Source organism: Rana temporaria, chromosome 7, assembly GCF_905171775.1.
Source record: "Rana temporaria chromosome 7, aRanTem1.1, whole genome shotgun sequence".
NCBI lineage: Eukaryota > Metazoa > Chordata > Amphibia > Anura > Ranidae > Rana > Rana temporaria.
The window spans coordinates 73,902,496-73,920,949 of NC_053495.1; the positions used below are offsets into that span (position 1 = coordinate 73,902,496).

The window sequence follows — 18,454 nt, forward strand, 5'->3', positions numbered from 1 at the left end:
GCAAAGTTGTTTTGTTTTCTTCCTTGCTTTGCACTTGCACTTGATTTGCCTTTAGTAAATGGACCCCAAAGTCCCTAATAATTTGGGGTGTACACAGCAAAATGCTAGAGTGCAATTTACATAATGGGAAACTATTTAGATTGATCTCTGTGTCCCCAAGAAAAGATATTAGTAAGGTTTTACCCTCACTTCCTGTTTGGCTATGTGACAGGAAGTGAATGAATTAGAAAGGATGAAGACACCTCACAAATGTTGTCACTATCAGGGGTGCAGACATCCCCAAAAAAATGAGCAGATAATACTTATTTGCAAATTAATAATTTTTTAGTTAACATTGGGTGGGGTGCTCTAACACACACATTCATACATATTAGCCACGCTGTATCCTGGCCTATTGGCATGGTTATATTTTCTTAGGCCTCTCAATAAAACTCCATGAAATTTGTGCTTAAACTAGAACCAGGGGCGGACTGACAACTCATGGGGCCCCCGGGCAATAGAAGATTATGGGGCCCATCTGGCTTACAGATGGCCACCACGCCAGGAGGCAGTGCAGAGGCGGGGCAGTAACCCCCTCCCCCCCAGTAACCCCCCCCCCCAGAACTAGTGTGTGTGTGTGCCCTGAAAATTCCTGGGCGGGTGATACAAAAACAGGGTGTGGCTTTGACAGGAAGGGGTGGGTCATTTTTCTATTAGGAGGTGCAGATATGTAGTCAGGCCTAGGGCAGCACAAAACCTAAATATACTACTGCATATTAGGGCTTATTTAGACCGGATCCGATTTACAGCATGTTTTTATAGTGTGGGAGGAAACCCACGCAGGCACAGGGAGAACATGCAAACTCCATGCAGATGGTGTCACGGGCGGGATTCGAACCAGCGACCCTTTTGCTGCTAGGTCAAAGTGCTATACACTACACCACTGTGCTGAACGAACATGATTGCAGCTGAAAGCATGAGATCTTTTTTTTTCTCCAATACCATGCTTTCCAGCCTTATTGACCCCGCATCTCTCCATAAAGAGGACCTGTCACACACTAGTCCTATTACAAGGGATATTTACAAGTGGTTAAAGTGAAATAATAAAAGTGAAATATTCCTTTAAATTTCATACAGGGGGGGAGGGGGTTTACATGCATGTTTCCCGTGCTTAGAACTGTCCCTGTACAAGATGTCATTTCTGAAGTGAAAAAAAAGTAAGTTTAAAGTACTCATGGCTATAAAGATAACAGTCATTGCTCATTAAAAAAAAAAAAAAATGTATGGGGGTCCCCCCAAATTAAATTACCAGGCCCTTCAGGTCTGGAATGGATATTAAGGGGAACCCCGCCGTAAAAACCCCCCCAAAAAATGGCGTGGGGTCCCCCCAAATATCCATACCAGGCCCTTCAGGTCTGGTGTGGATTTTAAGGGGAACTCCACCCCAAATTAAAAAAAAAATGGCGTGGAGTCCCCCTAAAAATCCACACCAGACCCTTATCCGAGCATGTTAACCTGGCCGGCCGCAGAAAAGAGGGGGGGACAGAGTGCGGCCCCCCCCCTCTCCTGAACCGCACCAGGCCACATGCCCTCAACATGGGGAGGATGGGGACAAGGGCCTCATCCCCACAACCCTTGCCCGGTGGTTGTGGGGGTCTGCGGGCGGGGGGCTTATCAGAATCTGGAAGACCCCTTTAACAAAGGGGACCCCCAGATCCCGGCCCCCCCCCTGTGTGAAATGGTAATGGGGTACATTGTACCCCTACCATTTTACAAAAAAAAAGTGACAAAAGTGTGAAAAATGACAGTAGCCGGTTTTTGACAATTCCTTTAATAAAATCTTCTTTCCGCGGTTCCTTCTTCTTCTTTCATTCGGGTTTCTTCCTCTGCTTCTTTCTTGGGTCTTCTCGTCCACATCTTGCCGTCTTGCTGTCTTCTCCCATCTTCTTCTCTGTCCGTCGACCTTCTCGTCCCGCATCTTCTTGATCTTCTGGGTGCTGCGCTTGAAATTGAAGATCCCGTCGTGTTCCCGCTCCTGGGACCCGCCCCCCTCTGATGCCACAGGTTAACTTATCTGAAAGTCCGCGTGTGGCATATGTGCGTCAGAGGGGGGCGGGTCACATGAGTGTGACACGGCGGGAACTTCAATTGGAAGCTGCGGCGGGTTTTTCTTCTCCGGACGTCGCGCTTCAAATCGAATTCCCCTGCCGTGTGACGCTCTGTGACCCCGCCCCCCTCTGACGCACATGACCTTCTAAGGAGTTTACTTGTGGCGTCAGAGGGGGGCGGGTCCCAGGAGCGGAACACGGCGGCCAATTCAAATTCAAGCGCTGGCGGACCGAGAAGAAGACAGGAGAACACACAAGATGCGGACGAGGAGGCCGACGGAAGGAGAAGAAGATAGGAGAAGACACCGGGCAGACGACAAGGCTGAAGGACGGAGAAGACAGGAGAAGACACCGGGCAGACGAGGAGGCTGAAGGAGAAGAAGATAGGAGAAGACACCGGGCAGACGAGGAGGCTGAAGGACGGACGGAGAAGATAGAAGAAGACGTCGGGCAAGATGTGGACGAGAAGACCCAAGAAAGAAGCAGCGGAAGAAACCCGAATGGAAGAAGAAAAGAAGATTTTATTAAAAGATTTGTCAAAAACCGGCTACTGTCATTTTTAACACTTCGACATTTTTTTGGGGGTGAAATGGTAGAGGTACAATGTACCCCATTACCATTTCACATAGGGGGGGGCAGGATCTGGGGGTCCCCTTTGTTAAAAGGGTCTTCCAGATTCTGATAAGCCCCCTGCCCGCATACCCCCACAACCACCGGGCAAGGGTTGTGGGGATGAGGCCCTTGTCCCCATCAACATGGGGACATCCTCCCCATGTTGAGGGCATGTGGCCTGGTGCGGTTCAGGAGAGGGGGGGGCCGCACTCTGTCCCCCCCTCTTTTCTGCGGCCGGCCAGGTTAACGTGCTCGGATAAGGGTCTGGTGTGGATTTTTAGGGGGACTCCACGCCATTTTTTTTTTAAATTTGGGGTGGAGTTCCCCTTAAAATCCACACCAGACCTGAAGGGCCTGGAATGGATATTTGCCGGGAACCGCACGTCTTTTTTTTTTTTTTTTACGGCGGGGTTCCCCTTAATATCCATTCCAGACCTGAAGGGCCTGGTAATTTAATTTGGGGGAACCCCTACACATTTTTTTGTTTGTTTTATGAATTAATCCTGTCAGAATTGTCAGAGCCGACAATTCATTATAGCCGCGTGTGAATTTTTAAATGGCTTTTTTTCCTTCTGAATGTCACTTTGTGCAGGGGCAGTTCTAAGTGCGGGAAAAATGCGCTATTTCACATGCTGACATTACACCCCCCCTAGGTACGAAATTTAAAGGAATATTTCACTTTTATTGTTTCACTTTAAGAATTATTAATTTCACTGCTCCCGAAAAAACGGCCGTTTTAAAAAAAAAAAAAAAACATTGATACATGTCCCCTGGGGCAGGACTGAGGTCCCCAAACACTTTTGAATTCTCCCATAAACTTCTATAGGGAGATCGGCGCGGCTTTACGTATTACTTTCAATGCGCCGGCTGCTACGCTGGTTCATGCGCCTAATTAAGCCTCCACCCGGCGCACTAATTAAGGCATGAACCAGCGCAGCGCACAGAGCATAGTAAATCAGCCCCATTGTGTTTGTTTTCAAAATTGTCGCTCTTCTTTTGTTTATAGAGCAAAAAATAAAAACTGCAGAGGTGATCAAATACCACCAAAAGAAAGCTCTATTTGTGGAAAAAAAAGGACGCCAATTTTGTTTGAGAGCCACATCGTAAGACTGCGCAATTGTCATTCAAAATGTGACAGTGCTGAAAACTAAAAATTGGTCTGGGCAGGAAGGGGGTGAAAATGCCCTGTATTGAAGGTTTTAAGAATTAGTAATAGGACATTAAGGGAGCAGAATGAAAGAAAAAAAATACTCTGTAGATTTGTGCTAATAGTATTTGGACAAGTGCAAAAAAAAGAGCAAAATAAAAGAGTGATGTGATTAAGCCATAGCTTCCTCACATACAATGCTACTAATATGCAAACATTAAAAGGAAATATCTGCATAGTATCATGTTAACCACTTCCCGCCCGGTCAATAGCAGGTTGACATCCGTAAAGTGGTTGCCTTATCCTGACTGGACGTCATATGACATTCAGCAGAATAACAGCCACCGCGCGCCCGGGGGGGGGCCCACAACGCGGCGATCGGTGGAGCGGTGTGTCATTCTGACACACCGCTACACCGTTCTTGGTAAAGAGCCTCCGTGGGAGGCTCTTTACCACGTGATCAGCCGTGTCCAATCACGGCTGATCACGATGTAAACAGGAAGAGGCGTGAACACTGATTAAACAAATGAGATGGCTCGAGAAACAGCAGGGGTATAAGATGGCATTTAATAGGAAAGTGGAGAATAAGCGCCTCTTCCAAAGACAGAGTGCATTTGCAGATGGGGACAGTGTAGGTCATACACTGACACTCCTAGCTAAAACCAATTCGGCCCCTTCTAGTATCCCTCCAGTCAGGACATTGGGGGGTGAGATATCCTCTCAAACATCCATCATTTTGGATACATTTGTGGCATATTATCAGAAGTTATATGAATCAAAAAGAGGGGATGAGATGCCACAAATGGATGATTTTCTAAGGGGAATAGAAACGCCAGTTCTAACAGAGGAGGATAGAAATATTATAGAAGCCCCGGTGGATCCAGTAGAAAATGCTGTTTGTGCAGAAATTCCCCAGTTAAAAATAGCGGAGAAAATTGACTGGGGATAGTGGTAACAAGAGATCCAGAACAATATATTAGTAACAACTTAAAGCCACTTCTAGCTAAATTTAAATGTAAAGCTGATATTTGGGGATGACTTCCCTTATCGGTAGCCGGATGAATTAATCTCATTAAGATGATCTGGATGCCACAAATGCTTTATGTGCTCCATAACTTTCCTGTATGGATAGGTAAAGCATGGTTTAAAAAAATAGAGACCCTTTTTAGGGAATTAATTTGGAAGAAGGGAAAGGCGAGGATTAGTCTTCAAACATTACAACTGCCAACAAATAAGGGAGGTTTGGCCGTCCCACATCCCCGTAGCAAATTTTTTGCGGCTCAATTACAGCACCTGGGGGGGTGCACTATAGAAGGAGGAGGGAGTGCCAGTGGGAAAATTAGGTTAAAGGGGTCCCCACATAATTATATAATAGAAACTCTGGAGGCCGACTCCTTTTCTGCTAAGAATTCAACATTAAAGATGGTTAAAAGAATATGGCAGGCAGGAAAGCTCTGGGAAAACAAATATCTGCAGGAAATCATAGTTATGGGGAAATTAAAAGAATGGGAAAAGTTAGGTATAACCAGATTGGCACAACTATATGTAGGTAATACACTGAAATCTTTTGCAGAACTAAGTAAAGAATATGCTATTCCAAACTCCTTGTTCTATACCTACCTGCAAACTAGACACGCCCTTCAAGCCCAATTCAAGGTGTATCCGGTGAGATGGCAAAAAATCCCCCACCTTCAACGGTTAATTAAGTCAGAAATCTCCAAAGGCCTTATTTCAGAATTATATTCACAGATTAGTGATAGGTCTATGGGGGAGAGAGATTTGGAAAAAATAAACAAAGGTGGGAGGAGGATGTAGGCCCCATAACAACTGAACAATGGGAAGGGATACTGGAGCTAGGGACATCGGTGTCACTCGCCCCGTCACAGAGAGTATCTCATCTATTTTTAGTACATAGAGTTTACTACACCCCAAAGAGGTTATATGAATTTGGAAGGAAATTAGATGACAAATGCCCTAGGTGTCAGGAGACCGTATACACATGATGTGTAAATGCCCGAAATTATATAGATACTAGGTTAAGGTTTTAGAGATTATAAATACAACCTTTGGGATTGCTCTGGAACCAGAGGCCAGGGTATGCGTATTGGGTTGTATAGAGGAGAGGCATGAGCAAAGGGGCATTACAGTAGTGGTCATAAGGTGTCTGTTCCAGGCCAGAAAACTGATAGCACAAAACTGGCAATCACAAAAAGCGCCTACATCAGCGGAATGGGTCAATGTGATAAACACTACTTATGGAAGGAAAAAGTAGTTCAAACTAGACAGGGCAATTTTAATAAATTTAAAACGTTGTGGGAGCCCTGGTTGAGTAGAATGGGGTGTCCACCCTAGAGAGGGGAGAAGAATTGAGACTGGTAGCTAGAGAGTAGCCCGAGAGAGAGGAAATAGTGAAAGAGAGAGACACTTTATAGATAAAGTGGATAAATTCATCCGAAGTGAGATAAGGAAAAAGCTTAAAATGTAATAGAGAGAGAGAGTTTGTGCGTGAGGTACAAATAAGATGATAGGGAGGAAGGGGGAGGAGGGGTTGGGTCATGGGTATAGTGAGCGCCTTAAATTTTATATGATGTGTTTTATCTATAAAGATGTATGTAACTTAAATAGAACTTTTGTATTGAAGAAAATAAATAAAGAATATATGAATTAAAAAAAAAAAAACAACAACAGGAAGAGCTGTTGATCGGCTTTTCTTCACTCGCGTCTGACAGACACGAGTAGAGGAGAGCTGATCGGCGGCCACAGATGCCCACACTGGACCACCAGGGAAGCCACTAGACCTACCAGGGAAGGGGGCAACATGTGGATGGCCAGGTATGTACCCCATGGCCATCCACATATTAAAAAATAAGCACAATAGATGCCAATCAGTGCCCACAAATGGGCACTGACTGGCAACATTATGGACAAAAAAATGTGATGCCCAGCAATGCCACCCATCAGTATCATCAGTGCCACCCATCAGTTTTCATCATTGTCCATCAGTGCCACCTCTCAGTGCCCATCCATGCCCATCAGTGCACACCTATCAGTGCCCATCTGTGCCACCTATCAGTGGCCACCCATAAGTACCCATCAGTGCCGCCCATGAGTACCCATCAGTGCCGCCCATGAGTACCCATCAGTGCCGCCCATGAGTACCCATCAGTGCCGCCTATGAGTGCCCATCAGTGCCGCCTATGAGTGCCCATCAGTGCTGCATAACAGTGCCACCTATCAGTGCTGCCTATCAGTGACCATCAGTACCCATCAGTGCCACCTAATTGGTGCCACCTCATTGGTGCCGCCTTATCAGTGCCCATCAGTGCTGCCATATCAGTGCCCATCATTGAAGAAGAAAACTTACTTATTTACAATTTTTTTTTTTACAGAAACCAAGAAAAACAATTGTTTTTCTAAATTTTAGTTTTTTTCCTTATTTGTTGCACAAAAAAAATTGCAGAGGTGATCAAATACCACCAAAAGAAAGCTCTATTTGTGGGTACAGCGTCGCATGACGGCGCAATTGTCATTCAAATTGTGACAGTTCTGAAAGCTGAAAATTGGCTTGGGCAGGAAGGTGCGTAAGTGCCTGGTATGGATGTGGTTAAAGATAATGATTTAAGCTCTATACTCACATAATCAATTTCCTCTTCTTCTTCCTCCCTATCTTTACGGTTGTTCACCTTGGGAAAAACATCTTTCATGATCTGTGGAGGTTTTCCACTGAAATCCTGATATTCTCCAACTGAGTTAGTCCCTTTGCTGGGTGCCCTATGGCTTGTACGGACACCAGAATGATGTTGAATATCTGCAGAGCCCTTATTGTCCAGGGACATTGCTCTCCTGTGTTTCAGACTTGATGCTCTCCTGGAATGACTTCTGTCTCTGTGGATTTCTGCTCGAGAGAGTAAAGACTCATGCTCAGCTGTACATGGTCGTGGCTTAATACTTGGACGACAGCCTAAGCTGTTCCAGCTTGATCTACGACTGCCCCAGGCTCCACCTCTGTTCCAGTGAGGTGGCCGTGGCCCTGCCTGTAAATCATAAATTCATAAATACCATAAAAAGAAAGACACATAAATACAACATCTTAGTAAGTAATAGTATAGTTATCTAAGAGTTAGGTTCATGTTTGAATCATAAAAATCTCTCTTCTCCATTATTGTTATATGGTAAATACATACAGTAACTGAACTTTTTCCTCCAACACCCTTGCTACAAAGGGATGAATATATGTCAGGTAATGCAGCTGGCTGCATAGTACATGAGCCAATCAACTAAAAATATTTTCTACACACTGTAAAAATTTATTGTGCTCGGTCTTTGTTTTCTTTATTTAAAAAAAAATGTTTTACTGATTACTAGGTATGAGATTCAGAGATTCAGGGTTTCAGGTGAACCGAAGCTGTTCCTTGTTATGGAAAACTAAGTGTGATTTCATTGCCATAGCAATCAACTACAAAAAATACACTTCTTTACCTCTGAATTTAAGTCAGACGAATTAGAGGGGCCAATAATGAGTGTTCTGTCCCTGCTACACCTTTCCCTGTGTGTAGCTCGACATGCAGCACCCTCCTATTTTGCAATAAGCCAGACTGAGTGTCATTTTGAATAAGTATGTGAAACACTAAGGCCCCGTACACACGACCGAACATGTCCGCTGAAACTGGTCCGACGGACCAGTTTCAGCAGACATGTTCGGTCATGTGTGTACGGCCGACCGGACAATTGTCCGGCAGATCGGACAGTTTCCAGCAGACAAATGTTTCTTAGCATGCTAAGAAACATGTCCGCTGGAAGCCTGTCCGTCGGACATGTTCGGTCGTCTGTACAGACTCACCGGACATGTCCGATCGGCCGAAAGCCCTCGCATGCGTCAAAGTGATTCGATGCATGCGTGGAAGCATTGACCTTCCAGGGCCGCGCACGTCGCTGCGTAATCATCGCGGCAACGACGCGGCTACGTCACCGCGTATCGCGTCTGCGCGGATTTCTGTCTGATGGTGTGTACAACCATCAGACAGAAATCCGGCAGCAGAGGCAGCGGACATGTCCGCTGACAACGGTCTGGCGGACCATTTTCAGCGGACAGATCCGCTGGTGTGTACGAGGCCATAGAAATACAGTACATTAAAGCAGTGGGATGGCAGTAAGGTTCAACCAGCGTTGCTGCAATTAAGGACAAAAAAGAATACACGTCTCAGTCAACATGTGCTCTGATAGCAGGTTCCTTCTCTCTCTCAGTCCTTACGATGGAGTCTGAACTCCCATGAGGCATCTGCTTCCTTTTCTTGGACTGAAAAATGATGGCAAGTTTTATTAAAAAGTGTCTGTAAACAGGGCCGTTTGAAGGAATTTGGGGGCCCCAAGCATAGAAAAATAATGTCACATTTTCAAGTTGAGAAGCGAGGGGGAGGGGGCGACTGGCTTACTGAATTTTATTAAGTTAAGGTCTGGGGGGGGGATTTCTGCCGAAAACATTACTTAATTTGTTAGGATATCTTAGAATCTTCCCTAGCCTGCATACACGTGTATGGGCAGTACTCCTCTCCCCACCACCTGCATACACGTGTATGGGCAGCACTCCACTCCCCACCATCCAGGATACCGCTATACCCCCGCTCAAGACAGTCTACCTTTATCCTCCGCAGAGCCTAACAAGACGCCAGCTATTGCCGCACCGCTGCTTCCTCCTGCAGACCGGTCGGCCGTGCGGAACAGGAGATTCAGTTTGCTGTTCCCGGGCCGGACTGAAAGGAAGTGAACACTCAGTGTGTGCACTTCCTATCAGTCCGGCCGGGAACAGGAAACTGAATCTCCTGTTCCGTGCGGCCGACCGGACTGCAGGAGGAAGCAGTGGTACGGCAAGGGCCCGCCCTGCTGGGGCCCCTGGCCAGCTCAGGGCCCCAAGCAGCTGTTTGGTTTGCCTGTCGGGATCCGACGGCCTGGCTGTAAACCCTTTACAACCACTTTAACCTACAGGTAAGCCTAGATTAAGGCTTACCTGTAGGTGCTTGAAATATCTCCCAAACCTGCACGGTCTAGGAAATATTTGCGAATAACTGTACAGCGATTTGTTCTGCGCATGCGCCAGAGTTAGAAAGGGCACATTGTGCAGTTTTTAACTCGGGTCATGACGTGAGTGGAGGCATGCGCGGGGGCGATGTCACGTAATGTCACGCGACTCCGGACAGTCACAGAGCCAGAGTTCGCGGCTCTGGAAGAAAGAGGGGTGAAAATGGATGCTCACTACTCGCGAGGAAGACGGGGACATTGCGGGCTTCTCCTGCAGGTAAGTGTCACATAATGGGCTACTATGCGATGCATAGTAGCCCATTATGCTTTACCTTTGCAGGGAAGCAAAAAGGAAGGAACACCCATCAGGGTTTACTTCCTCTTCAAAGTGGTTGTAAACAATCGGAGAGAAGTTACACCTACAGGTAAGCCTAGATTAAGGCCTCATACACACGGGCAAGAATCTTGTCATGAAAAACATTGTTTTTCCCGACGAGGCTCTTGGCAAGAATCTCTTGCCGCTCGAATGTACACACAGACCTTTCAGAAGAACCGCAGTTCTCTTGAAAGGCAAGAACGTGGTGACGTCATCGCGTACGACGTCACATTCGATGCCGTCGCCGCCATATTGCTTCACCCTACCTATGCCGTGGAAGCTACCGCGCATGCGTCAAAGTCATTTCGAGCATGCGCGGGTTTCCACGGCGACAGGTAAGTATACACACTCTCGGGTTTCTGGTCGGGAAACAGACAGACAAGAATCTCGGTGAGAAAATAGAGAGCAGGATCTCTATTTTTCCCGTCGAGATTCTGGCTAGATTTCCAGACGAGAAACCTGAAAGCCTCCTACACATGCTCGGTTTACTCGCAAGAAAGCTCTGCCAGCAGTTTTCTTGCTGGTTCTTGCAGAGAAAACCGAGCGTGTATACAAGGCTTTCTGTAGGTGCTTGCAATATCTCCGATACCTACACGGTCTCTGAGATATTTAAAATTTCCCTGAGCGACGCCTTCTTCTGCGCATGCGCTGTCTTGAAAGGGCACGCTGTGCCGTATCAAGCTGGGCCATGCCATTAAAGGCGGCTCCCGGGCGCATGTGTGGGAGTGACATCACGCGACTCCGGCCAGTCACAGAGCCGGAGTTTGCAGTCCCTGGGAGAAGAGGGGTGAAGATGGACGCTCGCTGCCATGGAGGAAGACGGCAACATTGTGGGCTTCTCCTGCAGGTAAGTGTCAGGTAATGGGCTACTATGCGATGCAAAGTAGCCCATTATGCTTTACCATTGCAGGGAGACAGAGGAAGTAAACCCCATCAAGGTTTACTTCCTCTTTATTTTTAATTTATTTATTTATTTTATTCAACATTCAATGTTTTATTTAGTTATTAGAACATAAAATAACAAGTAAAGACATTAAGAAAAGTATAACAGGATTCATACCATTACAGTTACATAGTATAGCCAATGCATTTTTGATAAATACATTAAGTCAGTATAATAATTGTGAATAATCCTTCAAATTCATTTCTTTAAATGCAGTTTCTAGCTAGCAAACCTCCAAGAATAAACCTATTCACCCTCAGGGGACCAAACTGTGAACAGGTCTATTCTAACATGAATAAAAAAAAAAAGAGAGAACAGAATGTCGTCAAGTAAATCAATGTATTCTAGCGAGTCAAACCAAATCAATCAGGAAATGAAATCAGCATAAGTCTCTGCAAGGAATAAGTGATACCAACAGGCTACCTAGTGGGAGTTAAGAATGAACGTACAAGTCTTTCAGTGCTGTAGATGCTTGGGTGTTGACTCTAAGGCCTCGTACACATGGTCGGTCAAAACCGATGGAAACGGACTGAAGGACCTTTTCATCGGACCAAACCGACCGTGTGACATCGGTCAGTTATCCTTCGGTCCAAAAATGTAGAACTTGCTTTAAAATTCAACCGATGGACGCCTAACAGATCGGTCAAGACCAATGGTTAATACGCACGACCATCGGTTAAAAGTCCACGCATGCTCAGACTAAATGAGGGGACGGGAGCACTCGTTCTTGTAAAACTTGCGTTCGTTTTTGAGATGGTACATTCTACATTTTTAAAATTAGTGTCTCGTTTATTGCAGCGCATTTTTATTTTTATTTTCGTTCTATGGCTAGAGTGAACATGTTTTGCTGCTCCCATACTGACTTTATTTCTTTTTTGCTTGTGATCTCATTTTTATGTATGTTTTTTTAGAAAGCCAGATCTCCAAAATAATGTCTTTGACTCTACATATTTTTTATTTTTGTGTTGTATTTTTTTTTCTCAAGTTATCACACCAATTTTTTTTTGTTAGTTTTGGAGAAATGTCATTTTTTTTCTCTCAAGTTATCACACCAATTTTTTTGTTTTTTTGTTTTGGAGAAATTTCTTCTTTTTTTTTTCTCAAGTTATCACACCATTTTTCTTTTTTTTGTTTTGGAGAAATGTCAATTTTTTTTCTCAAGTTATCACACACATTTTTATAGTTTTTTTGTTCTGTTTTGGAGATTTTTTTTTTCTCAAGTTATCACACCAATTTTTTTTTTCACCCCGCCTCAAGGAGGTTGTATTCTTTGTTAATTACACATTGTATTTCTGAAACGTTTCATGGCTATTCCCCAGAAAAACACAATAGACAAATATTTTACTTAAATTAAATATCCATTTATTATGGCAATTCCAAAAAAAAAAAATAACATGAAGGGCAACACTTGCCCAATCTACCAAATATCTGCAGACTTTGGATACCAAAGGCACATTCCACCATGATCCAGAACAAAAGCAACAACACATCAGGAGTCACAATGTGCTCCCCAAATCCCAGAAATCAGAAGCAGCAGCAGATGTCATACATGACCCCAAGCTGTGGTACTACAACAACCTCAGTTTGTGGCCAAATCAGCCTGAAGCCAGGAAAACACTTTCTGGTCTTCCTTGCAACCTTCCCTCCACGCTTCCCTGCAGTGTTACTTCCACGGCTCCTTCCACGGCCCCTTGCAGGTGGTGACAATGTGGCAGCAGGAGGAGGAGGAGCCCGGGCCGGGTCCCACAAATCTGTGGTCCGAGTCAGCTCGCCCCTTCTTCCCCACCGTATCACAGATGCCATCAGGACTTGGGCCAGGCCCAGTTGTTCCTCCCCCAAACCCTGCAGCTCGTTTGCAAGATAGGAGCTGTAGCTCTCAACTGGGTTAAGGGGGGCCCGCATTATCTCTGATGCCTCCCTGATGACCCGTAGGGACTCCTCCTCCAGCTGGGTCATGCGCCTTCTTTTTCGAGGTGGGTGCATCTGGAGGGGAGGCACCTGTGATACGGTGCTGCCGCTGGGCCTGGGCACCTGCTGACTGCCACTCGGCCCAGCCTCCTCCTGGCTGGCACTCACCCCTTCCTCCTCCTGGCTGCCACCTTCCAGAGCTGCCGCCTCCTGGCTGATCTCTTCCTGTGTAGAAAAACGGGACATGGTTAAATTATTAGCAAAATCAATCACACACATTTTCAAGCTCTTGACTGTTTGTTTATTTTTCTTTTTTTTTTATTGAACAGACTCTCATTCTGACCCTGCAGTTGGCATCCCTGACTCAATTCTTTCTGCTCACGACTTTTGTTTGTGTTTCCAAGCTTTCCTTTTTGGTTACAAAATCATCTAGTTAAACCAACAATAATTTTCAGCCAAGAAATATGTTGTAAACTACTATACCTCACTGAAGATCAGCAGATCTGCCTCCTCTATGTCAGCCAGCTCCTCGGCACACTCTGCAGGGGTGGGGGGAACCGCGGAAGGCACACTGGAAGAAAGGGTGGAAGGAAGACTTGAAATTGATTCCCGGGCCTCAAACTGATCATCCAGAAACCTGAGGTGTTGGTAGTACCACAGCTTGGGCTCCTGTTCATCATCTGCTGCTGCTCCTGACCTCCGAGAGGCCTGCACTTGTAGATATCTCTTCCTGTAGGTGTTCCTGATGTGGTTGATCTTGTTCTGGATCACGGTGGAAGTGACCTCTGGAATCCAAGTCTGCATATATTTGGCAAATCGGACAAGTGTTGCCTTTCAGACTTGATTTTTGTAAAATGTGTTTCTGGCGTCCCATAAACAGGGGTATTCTCTATATGGGTCTATGATCTCATCAGATTGTCGGTGTGGTTGAGTTGTTGCATTTTTATTATTTTCCTAGAATAGAAAACCACAAACTTATAAACACTAGGTCAGCTTTTCCATCGCCAGAATCTTTTAACACAATCTTTTGACCTTCAAACACAGTGTCTCCTGCTGCCACTAAAATGCTGCCCAGCTCTGCCCCATTGTTGTGTAATGATGATTTAACTGCAGACCCTGGGCCAGATTCACATAGAGATACAACGGTGTATCTCCTGATACACCGTCGTATCTCAAGGTTGCGTCGGTCGTATCTATGCAACTGATTCATAGAATCAGTTACGCATAGATATGCCTAAGATCCGACAGGTGTAACTGTGTTACACCGTCGGATCTTAACTGCAATTTTAAAATGGCCGCTGGGGAGGATATGTAAATCAGCGAGATACGCCAATTCACGAACGTACGCGGGACCGACGCAGTCATTTTACGTCGTTTACGTAAGGGTTTTCCCGGCGTATAGTTACCCCTGCTTCTATGAGGCGCAGCCAATGTTAAGTATGGCTGTCGTTCCCGCGACAAAATTTGAATTTTTTACGTTGTTTGCGTAAGTCGATCGCGAATACGGATGGACGTGATTTACGTAAATGTTGAAACCAATGACGTCCTTGCGACGTCATTTGGAGCAATGCACGCTGGGAAAATTTCCGGACGGCGCATGCGCTATTCGATCGCAAGTTTTTAGGTAAGTGTTTTGTGAATTACCCACTTGCCTCAAAAACTTGCGCCGGCGGATCTTATATCACATCTAAAGATCCGCTAACCTATGTGAATCTGGCCCCCTGTGTTTACATTTCACTAAATAAGTGGCATAATAACATGCAAAAGTAATGAGAGCATTCTTCAAGACACCATTCATGTGTAGATATCATGCCCCTCAGCATTGATGAGATGATACACTGCTTAATTACCTCTGTCCAATAATCACATTCGTTGCCTGATCTGATACACAGTAAAATAAAGAGGTTTTGCAGTCTCATATATATATATATATATATTGGAGATGTCTCTGAGCAGATGTAGAGCAAAATTGCATGGGGGGCCCCAAGATTAAATATAGCTCAAGGATCCTATTAACATATAAACCCCCCATCCCATGACTCAAGTCTATAGGCCTCTGCTGGGGCCATTTTCAGATTTACCGTTGTTTCTGCCGCTCGTCACTTCCGCTCGTCCAGACTCCGCATAACCAACGTAGTCACGTCGTTCTCCTTATATACCCCACGCATGCGTGAAACGCCACCCTCTTTGCCCACCCATAACAGACCTTTTCCTCTATTCCACGCCCCTAATCATTGTGAAACGAAAAAATGGCGGTGGTCCATATGCGTGGTATACCCTGTCCCGACTAGGATAGCCTGAAGGCGGGAACGTCACGATCCAGGCCCAGACGCTACAAAGCCACAAATATGTCACTTGAAGAGAAGGTGGAGATGGTGGACATACTACGGAGGAAAGATTATGATGGAGATCATAGCCCATACAACACCCCTAATCGGAGGAAGGCCCAAATAATGGACAAAGTGTTGAGGAGACTTTATGAGTATTTTGGGGTCCGGAGGTCCAAGGAGCAGCTCCGAAAAAGGTGGTCTGACTTGAAATTGCAGGAGCCAGAGCAATATAGGAAGATCAAGAATTTTTTTACAAAAGTAGGTAATTTTCATGTGTTTGGTGCAATTGACTTGAGTATTTTTCACCATGTTTTTCACCATGTGCTTGTTTGTCCTGGTTGTACTATTGAAGATGTCAAATTTCTGTTTACAAGTTGGCAAAGTGTAGTATTTTTCGTTTGTAGTAAACATCATTCCTCCAAAATCCGATGTTTTCCGCCGATCCAGGAAAAGCACACGTGGTCATGCCTATTTGGCGTAAAACAACGTTTATAAACATTGTTGTCAAGATGATGTGTTTGTTCAACCTTACTATAATGTGAAAGGAAAACCGGATTCATTCACACAGTGATCATAAGCAGCTGTTTACACATCTGTACTCAGGAGCACCTGTGTGTCCCCCATAACTAGCATATTTATTAGGGTCTCCATGTGTGTCACTTTGCCAAAAAGCGTCAGTAGTCCAGCTTGGGTTAACTCAGAAAAACAAAGGTGATGTTTTTTGGAAGGATCCCAAACAGACAATTGTACCCCACTTCGAAGCAATGTTTGCTATTTCTGCCCTCCAATATCTGTGTACTGAGTATACCTTTTGTTACCTTTTATTAGGGCAAATAAGCAAATAAGAGGACACCATTCTGAGGAGGCAAGGAGGCACAGACCAGAAAAACCTCAGCATGTGGAGGAGGTGGATGTGGAAGAAGGAGTTGAGGAAGAAAGAGAGGTGGAAGAAAGAGAGGTGGAAGAAAGAGAGGTTTTCACATCTTGGATGTGGAAGAAGGTGTTGTGGAAGAAAGAGAGATGGAAGAAGGAGAGATGGAAGAAGGATGTGTGGAAGATGGAGAGGTGGAGATTATCAGCACAACAGGTCAGTGTCTGTCACCCCAGCTTCACAGGGATAAAGAGATGTAGGTAGGCCTGCACATTTCTAATAAACCCTTTTGTATTTTTTGTAGGGGATGAACCTGGTGGTATCACAGCATCTGCTAGGACACCTTTCTCCAGTGCTAGTGCCCAAATCGTCATCCAAGAAATAATGGAATGCAGTACTGAAATGACCATTATAAGGAATAGGATGAATGTCATTGAGCAAAAATATAAGAACATCCTTGACATGATGGGCCGTATAGTAGACTGACCCCCCCCCCCCCCAAACAATTTTCAAGGTTATGTTTTGCACAACAATTTGCATAGGATAATCCACAAGCCAAAATTTGAAGATGCCAAGGTGTCAACATGTGCTATCTGCCATCACAGGATATCGATTGTCTGTGCTTTGTGGGTGAAACCCCTTCCTCACTACTCAAGTAGGTGAGAGGAAGGGTTTTTCACCCCTAAAACACATTGATCACCCATAATGGCAGATAGCACATGTTGACATTTGGCATGGGATCAGGATAGAAATCCCCTTTTTCCGCTCCAAATGTGTGCATCTTCAAATTTTGGCTTGTTCCGGGGTGACATCACCCCATCACATGTGTTTCTAATACAGTTGAACTTTGTAAGTTCCATTGTTTGTAGATATCTCCTTTTTTGTAGAAAGCCTGGTTTTCGTACAACATAAAAAAAAAAAAAAAAAGTTTTTACCAGAAAAATTAAAAAACGCACAAGTTGTGCACAGAATAAAAAAAAAAAAAAAAGGATACCTGAAAATTACCAAGAACGCACAAGTTGTGCACGGAATAAAACCACAAAAAAAAAATGAGTAGCTTCTTCTTTCTATGCTCAATACCAATTTCTATGCTTGTAGATTTAAAAAAGTGAGTGATTACTGTGCAATTGTGGTTATTTACTAATAAAACAGAGAAATACATTTGGCACTAGAAGTGCACTAGTTGGAGAACCAGGGAGACAGATAAAAGACACCAAAGCAAGAATGACAAACAACTGTAATTCCAATGGTCAATTTATTTATTAAATAATATTTCTTTCTTTTGGGGGCCAAATTAGAAAGAAATATGGTCTGGCATAGCAATGGCCTCCCTACCCACAAAGTACTCAACATATTTGTGGCGTGCCTCACGAGCAGATTGGGGGGCCAAGCCAGTTCGACCAGTGTCCAGGCCAGGAAAGGTATCTGAGGGTAGTCCTGCCTCAGCACCAATGTTGGTTAGGTACGACTGGGAGTGCCTGCGTAAAAAATTGTGCAAAATGCAACAGGCAAAAACAACGGTGTTCAGTTTATATTCCACCAGATGTATCGCTGTCTGGAACAGGCGGAACCATCTGGCGAGTATCCCAAAGGCATTCTCGACTACCCTCCGGGCTCTGGCCAGCCGAAAATTGAAAACCCTCCTCTTCGGGGTGAGGGTCCTCTGGGGAAAAGGCCGCATGAGGTAAGGTCCAAGCCCGAAAGCTTCATCCGCGAGAAAAACAAATCGAAGTCCCTCCAAATTGTCTTCATCCCGTGGCAGTGCCAGACCACCAGACTGTAGACGCTTGGCAAACTCCGTCTGCGCGAACACTCCCCCATCAGACAGCCGGCCGTTCTTCCCCACGTCCACATACAAAAATTTGTACTGTGCCGACACCACCGCCATCAACACGATACTATGAAAACCTTTGTAGTTATAATAGTACGACCCCGAATGGGGTGGCGGCACTATGCGGACGTGTTTCCCGTCTATTGCCCCTCCGCAGTTCAGAAAGTCACACCGCTGGGCAAAGTGGGAAGCCACAGTCTGCCATTGCTGTGGCGTAGAGGGAAACTATGGGGACAAACAAAAAAATACAATTAGTACTTTGGCAGATAAACATTGCAATCACAATACAAAAAACATCCTTGTGCAACATCAGTATAACATTTATTATTGGAGT

The 18,454-nt window shown here is 45.0% G+C and overlaps 1 protein-coding gene across 1 annotated transcript in view; it reads right to left on the reverse strand.

Annotated features, from left to right (window-relative positions):
• CACNA1I (calcium voltage-gated channel subunit alpha1 I) overlaps positions 1-18,454 on the reverse strand; it is a 2,078,868-nt gene that overhangs the window by 848,314 nt on the left and 1,212,100 nt on the right. The window contains 1 exon segment of the mRNA XM_040359583.1: positions 7,482-7,880. Coding sequence (XP_040215517.1) covers positions 7,482-7,880 — 399 coding nt within the window.